The 18,146-nt window shown below is 33.9% G+C and overlaps 1 protein-coding gene across 2 annotated transcripts in view; it reads right to left on the reverse strand.

Annotated features, from left to right (window-relative positions):
• The window catches only part of LOC145289677 (acetoacetyl-CoA synthetase-like), an 83,799-nt gene that overhangs the window by 12,920 nt on the left and 52,733 nt on the right, over window positions 1-18,146 (reverse strand). The window contains exons 9-14 of one of the 2 annotated variants that reach the window (XM_080136433.1): window positions 17,958-18,038; window positions 15,858-15,982; window positions 12,769-12,833; window positions 11,730-11,852; window positions 10,006-10,119; window positions 1,974-2,099 (exon numbers count right to left, since the gene is read on the reverse strand). In XM_080136433.1, the coding sequence (XP_079992559.1) occupies window positions 1,974-2,099; window positions 10,006-10,119; window positions 11,730-11,852; window positions 12,769-12,833; window positions 15,858-15,982; window positions 17,958-18,038 (634 nt within the window). The remainder of the gene's footprint in view (window positions 1-1,973; window positions 2,100-10,005; window positions 10,120-11,729; window positions 11,853-12,768; window positions 12,834-15,857; window positions 15,983-17,957; window positions 18,039-18,146) is intronic. The other variant, XM_080136440.1, reaches the window with a different exon arrangement.

An 18,146-nucleotide genomic window follows, 5' to 3' on the forward strand; every position in this document is an offset into this window, starting at 1 on the left:
CACATCTGGGCTGGTGCATCTACCACTAGTCTCTCCCTCTTAGATAAAGTCCAAAAAAGAGTTTTCAATCTAATCGGTCCCACTTTATCAACTAAGCTCCAGCCCCTGTCTCATCGCCGCAATGTTGCATCACTGTGCCTGTTTAACAAATATTTTAATGGAATGTGTTCTGATGAACTTGTTTCACATACCCCCTCGACGTACATATCCCCGAGAAAGCTGCTTAGCAATAAGATCTCACCTCTTCACTGTTGTCCCTAAATGCCAGAAACCTTTCTATTCTAATAGTTTCTTCCCTCGAACAGCTAGACTTTGGAATTCCCTTTCTGCTGCCTGTTTCCCTGACTGTTCTGATATACAGAAGTTTAAATGTAACAAACAAATATCTTGTTACTCTTTCCTAGACATGGCCCCAAATAGTAGCCCCTTACGTTCAAGTGGTGATATGCTTTGTAAGGGGTGAACATGAGTGTAAAAAAAAAATAAAAATTTTTAATTTGATTTCCTCTTGTCTTGTTGGGAATAGGGGTTGTGGAAATTGAAATTCCCAGGCTAACTCGATTGTTAGCAACTTTGGCAACTGGAGAGTGACACAGCCATGTCACTTCCTGTTCTGTATATCTCTCCCTCTTTTCCGCTGAACTCGCAACCAGTCAACATGTAATGAAGAGCCCATTCCTGGTTGGCATGGCCACCCAACCAACTCTCCTGACTAACCACAAGTAACGTTACTCCTTCCTCAACGAACTCTTATTTCTCATGTAAATTCATGTAAATAAATCTACATTCTTTCACTAATATATATCGGTATGTTTTCATCATCATTATGTGACTTATTGCTTTTCACTACCATTCAATTCATTTAATACACATGGAGGATGGGATCCCAATTATATAAACAGACCATCCTGTCCTCCACAAGGTGGTTGTTTTCTACTATTTGAATATGGGGGGGGGTAGTTGGAGGTTCTGTCATCTATTTCCAAGGTTTTAAATTTACTCTGGTCTGCACTTATTGTTTTTGACGTGGAGCGAAATGAAGTGTACTAAATGAGTGTAGTTGCTTGTGGCAATTTCCTAATTTTTTTGGCCCCAGCAAAGTATAATAAAGGGGTTTGTTTGTTGACGGTAGCATCTGGTTTCACTATCTGATTGTCATCACTTTCTAATATCAGTATGTTTTTTTTTTTTTGTATGTGTTGGTGTGTGATGTATATGTATTTCTCTTTTTATGAGGGTTTACTGTTATTAGAGCTTGTCATGACTAGCCAATTGATCGTGTTGGTCTCTGACCACCGGTTTAGCTGAAATAAAGGCCAAAGTGGAGTGTTGCAAACTCACAGTCACTTGGATCCGACTTTTACCCTCTGCAGGGGGGGGGGACAGTCAGTGTATTCTGGAGCTTCACCGGCAGGGTTTTTAAATGTGTAAACTTTGTACGTTTCCAGTTTTTCAAGCATTTCTTTCTGATGTTTGTTTTAGTCATTTTGTTTCATAGTACACCTTTGGGTCGTTCATGTTGTATCCAGTCATTTTGTAGAAGTACAAAAACCTTCTTTGAGCTCTTTATATCTTCTTCAATTGCTAGTTTGTAGTGTTTGGTTTGGTTGTTTTATAGTGGATTTCGTCGTTTTTTTGTATCCTGTCCTGCAGAACACGAGTTTTGCAATAGGAGAGGGAAAAGGTATTAAGTCAGGAAGTGGGGGAGGTAGAAAAAGAAAGGGGGAATGGGAAGAAGAAAAGGGGGAAAAGGTGGGTTGTTGTTTTTGTAGAACATAATTAAGTTTTGTAAAAGGAAGTAGAAAAACAAAAAGCATCATTGTTAGGTGCATTTTGTCTCAGGAGGCAATTATCTTCGACAGCCTGATCTGGTAGCACCAGTTTATATTAGAGGGGGGGATTTGTTTTTTCTCAAATGAATGCTTAAAGAAAATCTTTTTTTTTTTTTTTTTTAGTCAAAACTGAAAACTTGCCATCAAATCTGGAGAAATAAGCATTTCTGTACTTTGTGTGATTGTGATCGTTCCAGAAACAAATCGGCATCGATGGAAAGGGTTTTGTACAAACCAATTCACCGTGATCTCCAATGACAGAATGACCTGAAGACAAGAACAAAACTCATGTTTACAACTTGCAGATATGATAAAGGACAGAATAAACATTAAAGATATGCATTTTTTTTTCTGATTTTGTTTCTACATCTTAAATTGCAATGTACTTTTTTTAAACTAAAAAAAATCAAATAATGAAATTTAAGACCCTAAAAGTTAAAAATGCCGACAAAAAGTACAAATATTAAAATTTCAAACAATTATTCCTCTTTAAAAGAAAAAAAAAATGAATATTAAAATTACAATAAGTTAAATAGAAATCAAATAATTAGAGAGAATAAAGTGATTTGAAAATGAGAATCTTATATTTTGACAAAAATGCACCAAATATGATTTCACGAGGTGCCTTCTGTAAGTTTTCAGACTTTTTCATATGGGCACTTTTATTGATAGTACACACATGGAACTAGTCCCCTTCAAAGTAATCTCCTCTGGCTGCAATGCACTTATTGTACTGTTCCAATAACTTCTGGAAGTCCTCACGTGTGAGCATGTCAATGATCCTCATCACAGCATCTTTTATCTAAATTGTCCCATAATGACAGCCTCTAAGGTTTTCCTTGAACTTAGGGTTAGGTTAGGTTAGGTTTTACGGCATATCAACCTTTTTTTTGGTTATTTAATGCCGGGGTCAGTCATTTTTTTTTCTGTTAGATATTTTAACTTATTCAGTCAGCCCTTTTGGGTCATTAGGTGGTGTTTTTTTTTGGTGGGGGTGAAGTTGGATCGGTTAAAATTATATTCTTTTGTATAGATTGACTTTTTTTTAGGAATGTTAGTATTTTGTTAGGATTGACTTTTTAAAATAGTTATTTTAAATTGTTAACGTTGTAATAGTTCTGCCAGGTATGCTCGAGGTCGCCACAATCCAAAAGAAAGTTTTACAGTAAAGGGTTCTTGGCATGACACACATTCTGGAGGGTCTTCCTTTTTTAGCAGAAAGGAGTGAGTTATGTGTGCATGTCCTAGGCGAATGCGGGACAAAACTATTTCCTCTCTACGCGATTTTCTGAAATTTGGTAAACATTTCTCTCTTGTGGGTTTGATTTTGAAAAGTTTGTTGTTTTGACAATTATTCCATTTTTCTTGCCATTTCTTCATAATGAATCTATGTATTAGTTGTTTGTAGTCCAAGTGTGGAATTTTTAAATCGCTTACATCAAGATTTAGTGCATTTTTTGCAGCTCTGTCGGCTTTTTCATTGGCTTGGATTCCAAAATGACTGGGTATCCAGCAGAATTTGATATTTTTATTTTGTGAAAGAGTATGTACTTTTTGTAATAGTAGCGGGTTATTTAAATTTTGGTTTTTTAGAGATTCGAGTACTGATAGGGAGTCTGAAAAAATTATAAATTTGTTGTAGGTGAGGTTAGTAATGAGGTCTAGTGGCAGGTCTATAGCTGTGGCTTCAGCACTAAAAATTGAAGCATAGTATGGTAGTCGCTTCTGCAAGGTAGTGCTATTGGATATTATTCCGCATCCAGTTCTGTTACCGCCCTTAGAACCATCTGTATAGATATGCTGATGATTTGGGTATTTTTCCTGAATGTTAAATAGTTTTTCTTGATAGTTCAGTGGATGAGTTTGATTTTTTGGGAGCTTGTTTAGTTCAAAGATAATTTCAGGTTGTTTTAGTAGCCAGGGTGGGACGTTGTTTTAGTAGCCAGGATGGGAGGTTGTTTTAGTAGCCAGGGTGGGAGGTTTAGTTGGTTTACCTCATGGATGTTCCTGATTGTGATACCTGCATCTTCCACTAATGGTTTCATATGAAGACCAAAAGGTTTTATAGCTTTTACCTTTTGGTCAAATAGGTTTTGGTAGTTGGGATTGAAGGCTGGATTTGATGGTTGTGATTTTTTCCTATCGTAGAGATTGTAATCTGGTGCGTTTGCAATACAATCGTAGGCAGGATTGTCTGGTCAAGAGAGAATTTTGGTTAAGTACTGTAAAGCTAATTTGTTGCGCCGAATTAATAATGGCAGTTCGTTGGCTTCTGTATAGAGACTATCAGTGAAAGAAGTTCAGAAGGTTCCCAGTACAAGCCTGAGGCCCTGATATTGAACAGTGTCTAGTATCTTTATATATGATTTTCTGGTGGCACCATAAATGAAGCTGCCATAATCTAGTTTTGAGCATACTATTGATCTATATAGTTTCAGTAGGGTTTGTCTGTCTGCTCCCCAGTCTGTGTAGGCAATGACTCGCATTAGCTGGAGAGTTTTGTTGCATTTATTCTTTAATTGTTTAATATGAGGGATGAATGCGAGTCTTTTGTCTAATATTAACCCTAAGAATTTGTGTTCATCGACAACAGGAATCTGGGTATCATCTAGTTTTAAGAGAGGATCTGGGTGCAATTTTCTAAGCTGACAAAAGTGCACGCATTTAGTCTTATTAGTGGAAAACTTAAATCCGTTTTCGTTATTTTTTGTCGATGCATAGTTGGAGTTAACGCTCAATTATATGGATATGCCTTGAGCTATATGCAATTAAAAAATCATCTACATATAGTGAGCAATCCACACCTTGGTTTATGCATTTAATGATATTGTTAATCTTTAGATTAAACAATGTTACAGATAAAATGCTTCCCTGTGGTACTCCTGTTTCCTGTTCCTTAATATCAGAGAGGCATGTTCCTACACGGACATTAAATAATCTATTGTTGATAAAGTTGTTGATGAAGATGGGTAGTCTTCCTTTCAGTCCGACTTCTTTGAGATCTTTCATGATACCATACCGCCGTAAGCTTTTTCAGATCAAAGAATATAGCAGTCATATGCTTTTTTGTATAAATGCATTTCTGATAAAGGTTTCCAGTCATATTAAGTGGTCTGTAGTGCACCGTTGTTTTCGGAAACCGCATTGAAGGTTGGTTAATATTTTATTTGTTTCAAGAAACCACATTAGTCTGGTGTTTACCATTCTCTCCATCGTCACACGCACACACACAGCTTGTTAGAGCTACGGGGCAATAATTAGAGGGGTCAGATGCATCCTCCCCTGATTTTGGTATGGGAATGACTGTGGCTTGTTTCCATATAACTGGAAGGTTGCCATTGATCCAGATGTCATTAAGAATGGAAAGTAAGTACTTTAATGGTTGATCTGGTAGTTGGTTCAGGAATTCATGTTATCTCATCTGGTCCTTCAGCCGTGTTATTGGCTTCTTTTTAATGTATCCTTTAGTTCTTGAATGGTAAAAAGTTTATTATAAAATTCTTCATTGTAATTTTTGGATGATGAATTATTTGCAATAGTGTCTGCAAGCATGTTGGCTATGTCCTTTTTTTCGGTTATTTTTTTATTGTTTATACAGAGGTGGTTGAGAGGGAAACTTGTGTTTTTTTTCCTTATATTTTCTGTATCATTTTCCATATGGTTTTGTCTTTGGTGTTATTGTTGATTTTGGACACAAAGTTTTTCCATGATTCACATTTGGCTTCTTTTATTGTTCGCTGTGCTTTAGCTCTGCATATTTTGAAGTTGTTTAAATTCTGAGTAGTTGGTCGGTTGTTGAATTTTCTTAATGCAGCACGTTGTAGCCTGATAGCCTTTTTGCAATCATTAAACCAGGGCTGATTATACTCGGTTGATACCTTTTGTTTTCGGTATGCATTCCTCAGCTATTGAGATGATGGTATCTGTAAAGTGAGTGATTGGGTCTTTCACATGTTTTTCCAGGTAAGAGCTTGTGTTCGCATAAGGATTTGAATTTATTCCAATTACCTTTTTTAAGGTTCCAACGAGGAATTTTTGAGTTTGTTTCAGGACCAAAGTGTTCTAATATTATTGGGAAGTGGTCGCTCCCACAAGTGTCCTCGTGCACTGTCCAGTTGTAATCCATAAAGATACTAGGATCACTTATAGAGTGGTCAATTGCTGAGTATGAGTTTGTAGCAGAGTGAATAAAGGTTGGCTTTTTGTTATTATATATGCATAGGTTGTTGTTGTTGATAATATTTTCTATAATGATTCTTTTTCTGTCTGTGTCTGAACATTGCCAACTAACATTATGACTGTTAAAGTTAACTAATAATATGAAGGGGCAAGGAAGTTGGTTGATAAGTTTTTCTATTTGTTTCATCTATAGGGTCATTTGGGGGTAGATATATGGAGTAGATTGTGACTGTTCTATGTAGGGTGGTTGTGGTGGCAATTGCCTGTAAATTAGTTTGTAGATTTATTTGGCTTTGTGCTGTGTTTTTGTTGAGGAGAATGGATGTTCCTCCAGAAGCTCTATTTGGATTATTTGTTGTGCGGTTATATTCAGTGAAGTTACGGAGATTGATAGTTTCAGATGGTTTTAAAAAAGTCTCTTGTAAGCATATTATAGTAGAGCAGAGATTGGATATTAGTAGAAGTAATTCATTCTTATTGGCTTTTATACCTCTGCAATTCCATTGGATTATTTTGTTAGCCATAGTTTAGTTTTATGTTTTTGATTTCCTTTTATTTTATTAAGAATAACAGTGGTTGTTTTCTACTATTTGATTATGGGGGTTCAGAGGTTCTGTCATCTGTTTCCATTATTTCCAAGGATTTAAATTTGTTCTGATCTGCAGTTCTGGTTTTTGACGTGGAGCGAGATCTGTCTTTTTTGGGTTTTTCATTTATTTTCTGTTTGGTTGGTGTGAGATTTGATTTTTTTTCTTTGCGGAGGGTACTAGGCGATTGTTCTTTTGGTTTTGGGATGTTTTCAGTTTGTGTGGGTTTTTTGTTAGATTGTGTTTGATTTTTGGGATCTGGTAGGATTTTATTTTCAACCGTTTGGTAGTTATTTTCAAGTACAGCTTGAGTTGACGGCAATTGCTGTAAGGTGGCCCTCAATGCCTCAACTAGTTCATGAAGTGATTTTATGAGGGTAGAGATTTCCTTTAGTTCAATGTTTTCTATTGTTTTTAATTGATTTTTGGTTGCACCTGCATATGATCTAGTTGGTTCTGTTGTGGTGGCTGTTTCAATAATTTTTCTAGCTTCGGTAAAACTTATGTTTTTGGTATATTTTAGTTAGTTTATTTTTTTTTCTTTGATCCAGTTTTGGCAGAGCGAGGAGTATGCTGGATGGTTCTCACCACAGTTTGAGCATTTTATATTTCCTTGGTATTCTGTTTCCTGGTGTTCATTACTGCTACATTTTGGGCATACTGTTTTCCTGGTTCAATATTCTTTCAAGTGGTCAAATTTTTGGCAGTTTAGGCAGCGAAGTGGTCTAGGGATATATGTTTCTACTTTAATGTTAATATATCCAATCTTGAGTTCAGTTGGTGGGGTGGGAGTATTGAAAGTTAATATGTATGTGTTGGTGTTTATTGTTTGTTCATTTCTTTTTATTGTAATTCTTTTAGTATCTATAACTTTTTTTTAGGTTTGTTTTTATTTCTTCTAGAGAGCAGGTGTTTAATTCTGGACATCTGATGACTCCCTTTGAGGTGTTGAGGGTTTTGTGAGGGTAGGCTTTGATGTTTATATCATGGAACTTTGTCCATGTTAAAATTTCTTTGGCACTACTAGTAGATACTTGTATGAGTAAAGTCCCATTTTTTAATTTGTTTTGTGTTCAGATTTTTGTTGATAATTTTTTCAATTATGAATGGGGACATTTTAGTTATTTGTGTGTTATCTTGTGATTCCAAGATTATATACTCTGGAAAGTTTGTGTTTTCATCTTCACTTTCTGGATGGGGTCTTTTAATTTTTTTGGAAGCCATAGAATATTGTTTTTTTCATCATCCTTGCTCCCCACCCTCCTCGGACCCCAGCAATGTATAGAAAGGGTTAGTTGTCAATAGCATCAGTTTTCACCATCTGATTGGCCCTTGCCATCGCCTTATAATGATAGTATGTGCGTTTTTTTTTTGTTTTTTTTTAAGCGTAATGTGTTTGTATTTCTCTTTTTGTGGGGGTATACTATAATTAGGGACTGTAATGACTAGCCGGTTGATCGGGTCGAGCCTGCCCGACCACCTGTCTAGCCGAAGTAAAGGCTAAAGTGGAGTGTTGCTAACTCACGACCACTTGGTTCCAAGGTTATGAGGTGCTCAGCCACCAGGATCCCATTCTAAGGCATTACGGGTTGCCACCTACGGCCTGAACTTAGGGAATAACTAAAAATCACTGGAAGCAAAGTCTGGATTATAGGGAGGGTGAGGAACTGTTTTGATGCCTATCTTGATCAAATAGTCTATGACACGGAGGGAGTTGTGGACTGGTGTATTAGTGCTAATCTTCCGCATTTTCTCAGTTACTCACGAATAATTGTGTGTACAGTTCCCACATTGACATCAAACTGCACTTACTGGTTCTATAGAAACACAATGGTTCTTATCCATGAAATTCTTTATTTTGCCAATCAACTCTGATATTCTGACTTCTTTACTCCTCTCACACTTATCTCTCACAGATGCTCTGCCTCTATTGAATCTCTTCTACCACTCAAAAACTGATGCTCCATTCATGCAAGTCCATATGTTTCTGTGACATTTTTTCCAAGTTTAAAATAGAATTTTATTGCATGTCATTCTTCTAAAGTGTCCTCACATCCAGATTGCATTTTTGAAATTCACCAGCTGTAAAAATCAAGCTTTAGTAGAGTGTATTCTAATTCCTGCTGTAACTGTTCATTTGAACCTGGAATTATAAAAATTGATCAGTCATCTCATCAGATGTACAGCTATAACATACTGAATTTTCAAGAGTCTATGACAATTTTAAATACTTGTACAAAACCGTCTAGAAACTTAGTAATGGCACCCAGTATTTTATATATTCCACCTGCATGGAAAAGCAAGCAAATAGGTACCTAATCTTCAATGTTTTATTTGTTTATTAAAAAATTCTGTATATAAAAAAAAAAAATACAAAATAATTTAATATCATCCTTTCATAAAATCTTTCACTACATTAAAAATCAACCTTGTAATGAAAACCCAAACAACTCCAGTTTATTATTTGTTTATGTGCATATGCAAAGGTCAACTGGAAGTAAAAAGAAACTAGTGTACACCTGAATTTGTCCCTTCCATATTTGCTCATTTCTAGGATATCCGAAACCTAATTTTACATCTTGTTGAAGCAATTATTTAAAGAGGATTTATTAAACACAAAGCCAAGTCTGGATGCAAGGCGATATGCTGGATATTGACGACTATCAACCCCAGCATTGATGCCATGGTTTTCTCTTGATCTTCATCTTTTCATTCTGGCAACTGTTTCATTCTGCTGAAAGCACATACACTAGCTTACAAGTAAATAAAAAATAAAGAAATAAACATGAAAGATGTATATTGTACATAGATCAGTTGTGCTCTGGTATGTGTATGATACTGCTACAGAAACCAAATGCTAGTGTTCACATCTTAGTTAAGTTCTAGTATATAAGCTAAGACTTAACTTAGATAATCTGTCTATTGAGACATTGTTATCTTTCAGATGAAGTCAGCTTATTTCATTGTCTGCTTAACATGATCCAAATCTTTGCACAGCCTGTACTCCTCTGGTCTACCCTAATCAGCTCTAAGCCAAGCTCTGAACTGTTAAATCTATTGAAATCATAAGTGTCTGATCTGTTTCAGTCACTCCAAGCTGATCAGAGAGATTACTACTTCCACTTCAGTTGTCCACCCAGAAACTATCAAAAACTGTCTGGTGCCACCTGTCTGGAGAGATTCAATAGATTTCGGCAGTATGTTCATCTAACTCACTTATGATCAAATCATTTCCCAAGTCAACATTTTTGGCTGTTTGTACATGGATATGTGTGTATGTGTGAGAGTGGCGGTTCATAAGAGGTTTCATACTTTTTTCAATGGTATTTGCGAATAAATGAATGTTACAGACCTCTCCCATAAGTTCAGGTTAGTTAAACAGTTCTATAAGAGAGAAAGAGTCTTACCATTTTCATCCCAACTTTCCATGGCACAACCCAAAGTAAAAGACTGAACTTCCCCTCTGTAAACTGGCAATGTACAATTCTGACCCATAAAACAGGCAATGATGTCTGTCCCACCTGCAGAACGGAAGAAAATCAATTTTAATTACTTGTAACATTTTTTTTTTTTCAAAGATGGATTTATATTTTCTTAAGATTATTAATTTTACGTAAAATTGAAACATTTTAGAAGACATTTTCTATCGTTTAACTTAATTTTTTGCAGATTCGAACACATTTTTTTTCAAGTCTATTCAATCCAATGCTAAATTGTTTGGTTGTTTTGTTGCATATCCTCCTTTTTTGGATTATTTAATGCAAAATCAAGTAATTTTGCAAACAGGTTTTATGCTACAAGTATTGTTTTGTAAAGGAAAATTGTTTTTGAAGAACATTGAGTTTTGCAAAAGAAAGAAACAATAACATCAATGTTTAGTGCATTTTATGGTAGCACCAGCCCAATGCCAGAAATGTGTAATATCTAGTTGCTTTAGATATCTAGACTTTCTCCTGTACTCTTGTTATACATTATCTTAGAAGCAGACTATGTCCATTGTTAGGTCTCCAAGCCAACAATTGCTTTGCAATTCTGCTGTTTATTCTTGAAGAAATAATCATTTGAGATTGACCCTTTTGATCTTGCTGCCATCTTTCCCTTAAAGTTTTGAATGGCACATACTGTTGTCACATGGCTCAGTGGACATCTTTTTTGTTTGCATTGAAAAAAAGTTTTTGTGAAGGAGAAAAAAAAAAAAAAAGGCGTGTTTGTGCAGAATTATGGGATTTCAAATAAATGCTTTTAAGATAATATTACATACTTATGTGTCATGTTGAAATTAATAAAAATTTCAAAAATTAGGAAAATGGTGGATCAAAAGTAGAGACAGTTCAAAATAGGCTTCATAGCCTAGTAGAGGATGCCCTTTTCTCACAGAAGAGACGTTACAAGTGTCTCTGCTTTATCGTTATACATGGCAAGTGCTTGTCTGAGTTCTAATCTATGCCCCCCCACAAACTTTCACGGAAAACACTCATCTATCTGAAACCACTATCAATAATTTCCCCCACTCTTTATCTGTGCCTAAATCAAAACGTAGATTCCATGAACAAAGTTTCTTTCTTAAAACTGCACACCTGTGGAACTCTTCCGTTTGCCTGCTTTTCAGCTGACTACAATATGGTTATCTTCAAGTTCAACGTAAACAAGTTTTTGATGAGCTGTTGCCTTTAAGTCCAAATTTACACTACTAATGATTACTACAACATTGTTCTATTGACTACTATACACTCTTTAATCATTATCCTCGAGTGGCCTCTGGTCCTTGATAAGTGGGGACTTCTATGTAAAATAAATAAAAAATAAAATTTATCGAGTTATAGAGATTCATTATATTTGCTACTATCAAAACATTTTTAAAATCTATGATTTTGACTTATCTCCCTTAATTTCTTTGCTTTTAAATTAAAATCTGCTTTTTAAAATAGAATGGCGGACCTCTAATATCTTTCTTTACAAAAAATAGATCTAGATCTTCTACTCCATCATTTTTTACAATTTTTATTAACATTTCGACATGTGTATGTAATAATGTTTTTACCAAAAAGGCATTTATTTAAAATCCCATTATTCTACACAAGCACTAAAAAAGGATTAAAAAAAAACCCTCCACCCATTGAAATGAACTTACCTGATATAGATCCAAGTAAGACGTAATTTTTTATGTATTTATAGACATAGTCATAGCTTTGAGGTTTAAGTGGTGAACCTGTGGACAGGATCATTCGCAGAGAATCCAGTTTGTGAGTTTCTCCTGAAAAACATTGAAAAATTACGAGTTGATAAGTCAAGTCTCTCATTCAATTCTAACACTTCTTACCACAGATTCTAGCTAAAACTCACATCCAATTAAAATAAAAAGGGCAATTATTCAGAATACAAACCATGCTATTTTTTTTTTTTTTTTAGACAGGATTTTTATGTTAAATTAAATTTTTACGGTAGCATGTTTATTTAATTGTTAGGTGAAAGCATAGAAGCTATAAAACGCCTTCCCTCTTCATGTTAAGAATGGATTTCTATTCCAGCATAATTCGTATTCTGCATAAGTATCAAAAAGAAAAACATTGAAAATACAATGAAGAGTCAAAAAATTGATTTGATGAATTCAATACTATATTGAAAAACTTTTAAAAAATCTTTATACCCTCCTCCTCCTTCATCCCTCGCCTCTCAGAATGCCAAGATTATCACTAACTACAAGACAATTTTGAAAAATTCAAACTTTTCTTTGATTGGTTGTTTAAAATACAAAAATCTTAAGATTTGTTTAATTTGAACTTTAAGGTGGGGGTGATAAAAAGTCTTAAATTTAGCAAAACACAATATAGTGGAGCAGATTGCTGAAACAAGTTTTCACCCAGTGCTTGTATCACTAAGTGAAAGATTCTTATGGAATATTGAGATAACCTGCCCCACTAATAGGAATTCATTTTGTGGAAGTATTTTTTTTATTTTATTTTTTTTAATTCTTATGTTAATAAAATAACATTTCAATGATTATTGGAATGGTGTTCAGCATATTTTTTTGTCTTGGCTCAATTTTAGTTTCAACAATTGTTTAAATAAAAAACTGGATGGAATTGGCTGATCAATTAATTTCAAAATGTTCAGTAGATTCAAAAAAAAAAAAAAAAGAAAAAAAAAAGATTCAAAATTCTCAATTTTACCTGGTTTCATATTTTTCTCTTCCAGCAAAGATAACCATTTCGCACTTGTACCAAATATCGTGATTCTATAAAAAAAAAAAACAAAAAAAAAAAACTTAATTATAGATTTTGAAATTAGCCAAATAATCACTCAACAGCTACCTTGTTGCTAACTGATCAACACAATTCTTTCAGGCATTTTTAACAAGGGCCAACAAAACAAAAAAGTGGTGAAAAAATGAATAAACAATAAATGTTACTAAAGTCAAGATAAATTATTATTACCTAAGTTTTTAGTGTTTTAACTATTTTCAACAAATTTTGTTCAAAACAAATCGAGCATAAGTTATCTTGCCTTTGGTAACATGTTAGATATTTATTTTTTTCATCCCTTTTTCTTAGATTTTTTTTTTTTTTTTGTTTAACGGCATATCAACCCTTTGTAGGTGATTTAATGCCGAATCCAGTTATTTTGGGAATAGTATTTGATGTTGTATCCAGTTATTTTAGCATTCCATTTGTTGGATTGATGTGAGTGGCTTTTTTTGGTTGAACAAGCATAGATTATTTTTATTTATTAGATTTTCATTTTCATCTATTTATTCATGTAGAGGTATGTATAAAGAACAAATGCTTATCAGTTTGTGTAAAGTTGCTCTTATGGCAACCATTTGCAAATTTGTTTTTAATTCAATTTGGCTCTGGGGTATGTTATTTTTAATGAATACTGATACACTATAAGAGGCTCTAAGTCCTGTATTATGAATGTAGTTATATTGTTGATAGTGTTTTATATTCAAATTGTCCTCATTCTTAAGGAAGGTTTCTTGGAGACGAATAACCAAAGGATTAAATTTGGTTTGCAACAATAAAATTTCATTGTAATTTGCCTTCAATCCACGACAATTCCATTGGATTATCTTGTAATTCATGATTTTTTTTTGGTTTGAGGAGTAACTTCAGTTTCCATGACTTCTAATTCCGTAAATCTATTTGTAGTAGTGGCTTCTGTTTGTGGTAATTTCTTTATATTTTGTTTTTTGGTAGATGTATCTTTTGTTTGTTTTTCAAGTGTGTTTTTTTCACCACGGGGAAGACGTATTGGTGACCTGTGTGGTCTTTCTTTTAACTGATTTTGTTTTTCCTTAGTTTCGTCTTTTTAAGCATCTGCACGACGAACTAGTGATTTTTGTGGTCTTTCTTTTGATAGACTTTGTTTCCTTGGATGTTCTGATTTTGGTTGAGAATTTGTTTTATTGGTAACATTAGTTGATGATTTAATGGGATGATTAATTTTTGATGTTTGGTTTGATTTCATTTATAAATTTGGGCCAGTCATTTGGTCCCAATTGTAACAATTTGTTTATTAGTATTTCGTATTTGGAGTCTTGGTTAGAGATGTTGGATGATATACAACTTGAGGTGACTTGAGAGTACGTCTTTTCCTTCATGTATCCATCTACTGTTTTCCTGGCTTCGAGGAAGGAAATGTTTTTGGTATGTTTTATTGACACTACTTCCTTTTCTTCCAGATTCTGCTTGCTCTAGCATAAGCAGGATGGTTTTCTCCACAATTTGCAATCAAGATTGCAGTCATTGACAGTATGGTCTGGATCTTTCTGGCCACATCTGCCACACACTGCTCATCCCCTACATGCATTCTCATGGTGCCCAAACTTCTGGCATTTAAAGCACCAAAATAGGTTTGGCATAAAGGGTTCAACTTTTTCAACGTTGAATCCAATTTTGATTTCTTTTGGGATAGTGGGTCTATCGAACTGCATAATGTAAGTGTTTGTATGTATAGTCTGATTCTCTTTTTTTATTGTAATTCTTTTAACGTTTATTACTCCTTGGTTTTTAAGTTCTTTTGTTATTCCTTCAGTAGTGCACATTGAGAGGTTTTTTGATTTTACTACACCTTTGGATGTATTGAGATTCTTGTGTGGATAAGTTTTGATATTTATGTTGTGGAAAGTTTTCATTTCTAGGAGAAAAGTGGCATGTTTTTCTCTTTCCATTTTCACCAGTATTTTTTAAAAGTTTTTACATTTTTTGGGCTAATATATGCCGATATAATTTTATGTATAATAAACAGTGATAAGTCAGTTATTTTGGTTTCTTCGGTGGATTCCAATATATTAATTTTGAGAATGTTTGATGTAGTTCATTATCTGAACTATCCGAGTTGGCGCTTGGAGTTTTTATACTTGGACATATATATTTTAATTCATTGTTTATGCTCCCCACCCATCTCGGAGTCCAATATTTGGGCATGTTAAGGGGGAAACCCATTCGCCTTGTCATGCCAGGGCTACATAAAAAGTAGCCATATCCCAAATGGGAGCCATGAGCACCCATAATCCTTTAGTTACACAATCCAAGTCATTTGTGGTAACTTCGGGCACTATACAGCCATGGCATGACTTTAATCATTTGACACATTTGATCATAGCCACCGCCTTCTAACACATGGAAAAAAGGGGAAAATATGTATATAGTTTATAGTGGTACAGGGTAGAACTGTATTTGTTACGGTTTAGAGGAAATTGATAGAAAAGTAGAAGATGTGTTAGGGCTTGACGTAACTAGCCGATTGATCGGATCGGGCCCCTCCGACCGCCTGTCTAGCCTTGTACGAGGCCAAAGTGGAGTGTTGCAACTGATATCTTTAATTTCCCTAGATATCAGTTGCTCAGCCACCAGGATCCTTTTCCGAGTCATTACGGGTCGCCACCCACGGACAACAGGTGGCCCCTTTGAAAGGCTTTTACTCTCTGCAGGGGGACAGTCGGTATATTCTAATGCCCCACCGACAGGGTTGGGAAGTAGGGAAGAAAAAAAAAAAAAAGGAAGGGTAAGGAGCTGTTTTTGTAGAACATAAGTTTTACAAAAGAGAATAGAAAACAAAAACAGAAGTTTAATGTATGTGCATTTCGTCTCAAGAAGCCACTAGACAGCCTGATCTTGTAGCACCAGTTTTGTTAGATCTTGTTAAAAATGCCCATTTTTTAAAATTAGTTAAGATTATAATATTACAGCAATATGGCAGTGGTGGATAAAGGAAATAGACTTTTAGATTCTAAAAATGCTTATTTGTTAATATTTACCCGATTCTGTCAACCAAGTCCCATAGGACGTTGATATTTGGCATCATTGGAGAACCATCATAGAGGACAATGGCCGAACCGAAAGCTAAAGCAGAAACAAGCCAATTCCACATCATCCAACCGACCTAGAAAGAAAATAATATCTGATAAAAATTTAATGGAAAAGCACATCCAAATCCTAAAAGAAAAAGTTCTTGTACAGAATTCCCACTATATTCAAAAACAAAGGGAAATCCGTATCATATATGTATTCCTAATGAAACAAAAATATTCTAAAAATCACGTAAATTGATCAAGTAGTTTTATTTTATAAAAATCAAATTTTATGAGCAACAGAAGAGTAGCTTTCTTGTCCGCCATTTTGAAAACAATCTAAAAATCAAAGGGAGAAAATTCAACTCACGAGAATTGTGTTATGCCTACAAATTCACATTAATTGCTAAAAATGATTTTCTTTATGGAAATAAAACTACTTGATCAATTTACATAATTTTTAGAATATGATTTCGAGATTTTATTTTTGTCAATCAGTTTCAATCAGTTTTTGTTTTTAACTTTTACTAATTTCAAGTGTTTTTATTTAAAATACATTTGAAATCCCATTATACTGCACAAGCATTAAAGTAATTCATCATAGACGCTTTAATTACAATAAAAGTTTGCCACTGAATGCATAGTAAATTACTATCAAGTGTTGTTTTAGATTTTAGCCGGTGTGATATTAAAGAAAAATATTTATGCCATTCTTATCAATTTTAAGATGCAAAAAATCTATGATATATCTACCTGTAATGCAAAGAAAATATTGTACATCCAAAATCAAATTGATCAAGTAATTTTATTTTTATAAAGAAAATCATCTTTAAGTGAATGAGTTTTTCTACCCCCGTATTAAGAATGACTTTCTAAAATCTCAAAAATTCGAATTACTTGGAGTTATCTCCTTTGTTCATTCAAACAGTTTGCAAGATGGCATTACAAGATCATCTCATTGTTTAATCATAAAATAATAAAAGTAAGGCGGCCTGCTAGTATTCATACATAAACTATTTGGAACCTGTAACCTTGAAACCTTGTTTGTACAGAAAAACCAATTAACAGTATTGTTATATACCCACCTTAGACAAAAGATTTAAAAAATTAATGCATTTTCACCAAGAACCTAAGATACATGTGAACTAAAAAGTACATTAAAAAAATCCATAAATGATATGAAATAACAAATGGAATTGTACTTCATAAAATCTAAAATGAAGAATCTGAAATCCAAACTGAATGAATATTGAAATAAAAAAGTAATTTCTAACTGATCAAATATATGGCATAATCATATTGACACACCAGTTCTTGTTAGATCACCAAAGTTAAGCAACATGGAGTCTGATCAATGGGTGACCATTTGGGAATACCAGACTGTGTAGAAGAATGTTGACACCTCCCCGCAAAAACTACAAAACCTAACAGTTATTTTCTGGCTGGGATATACATGCGACTGGGGACTACTTGTTAATTTAATATTCTTTTGACACTTCCTCCTTCTGACAAAGACAGTTAAACCTTAATAAAGTTGTACTCCTAGATACAAATAGAATGAACTAATCTGAAGCTTATTATAGTACAGTTAAAAAAGTCAATTAAATTTGAAAATATATTAACCAATCAAATAAAGCTGTACTCTGTATCATCTGACACACACACAGATTATTTTAAAAAGATCCATTGAAAGTATTAAACCCTAACTAAAAAATGTTGACATCCAATTTTGATAAACACAGAACAGTGTATACAAACAACTGAAACAAATTTCAACTTCATTAAATGACAAAATCCCACAAATATTAAAAAAAAAAAGTAGATTTTTGTTTTAAAGAGTTTTGTTGACTGGTTTCTTGTATTTAGGAAAGGATTAAGGATATCTTAGCATTATAAATTTTTCCTGCAAATTTAATATCTGTTAGTAAAATTTCTTAAGTCAGAAAGTAGACCAAATATGTAGCATTAACAAAAAAAAAATGGATATTCTTAAGTTTCATCACTTAAGAGTGATAGACCAAATCAAATATCTTTTTCAGGTGACCTGACAAAAAACAAAAAACTCACCGTTGTATAATAGAAGATAATATCATCTTTAGTCATATCACTTTGGATGCAATGTTCTTCATAATGTTTCAATAATGTACCCTGGAAGAAAAACAAAAATTTGAGAAAAACAAATTGTAATCAGCAAATAATATTCAGTTATGAAATTGATATCTGACAGTCTCAGCCCACCACAATTTTTTTTTCTTT

The sequence above is a fragment of the Euprymna scolopes genome, chromosome 1 (genome assembly GCF_053919585.1).
Source record: "Euprymna scolopes isolate OS-2025 chromosome 1, ASM5391958v1, whole genome shotgun sequence".
NCBI lineage: Eukaryota > Metazoa > Mollusca > Cephalopoda > Sepiida > Sepiolidae > Euprymna > Euprymna scolopes.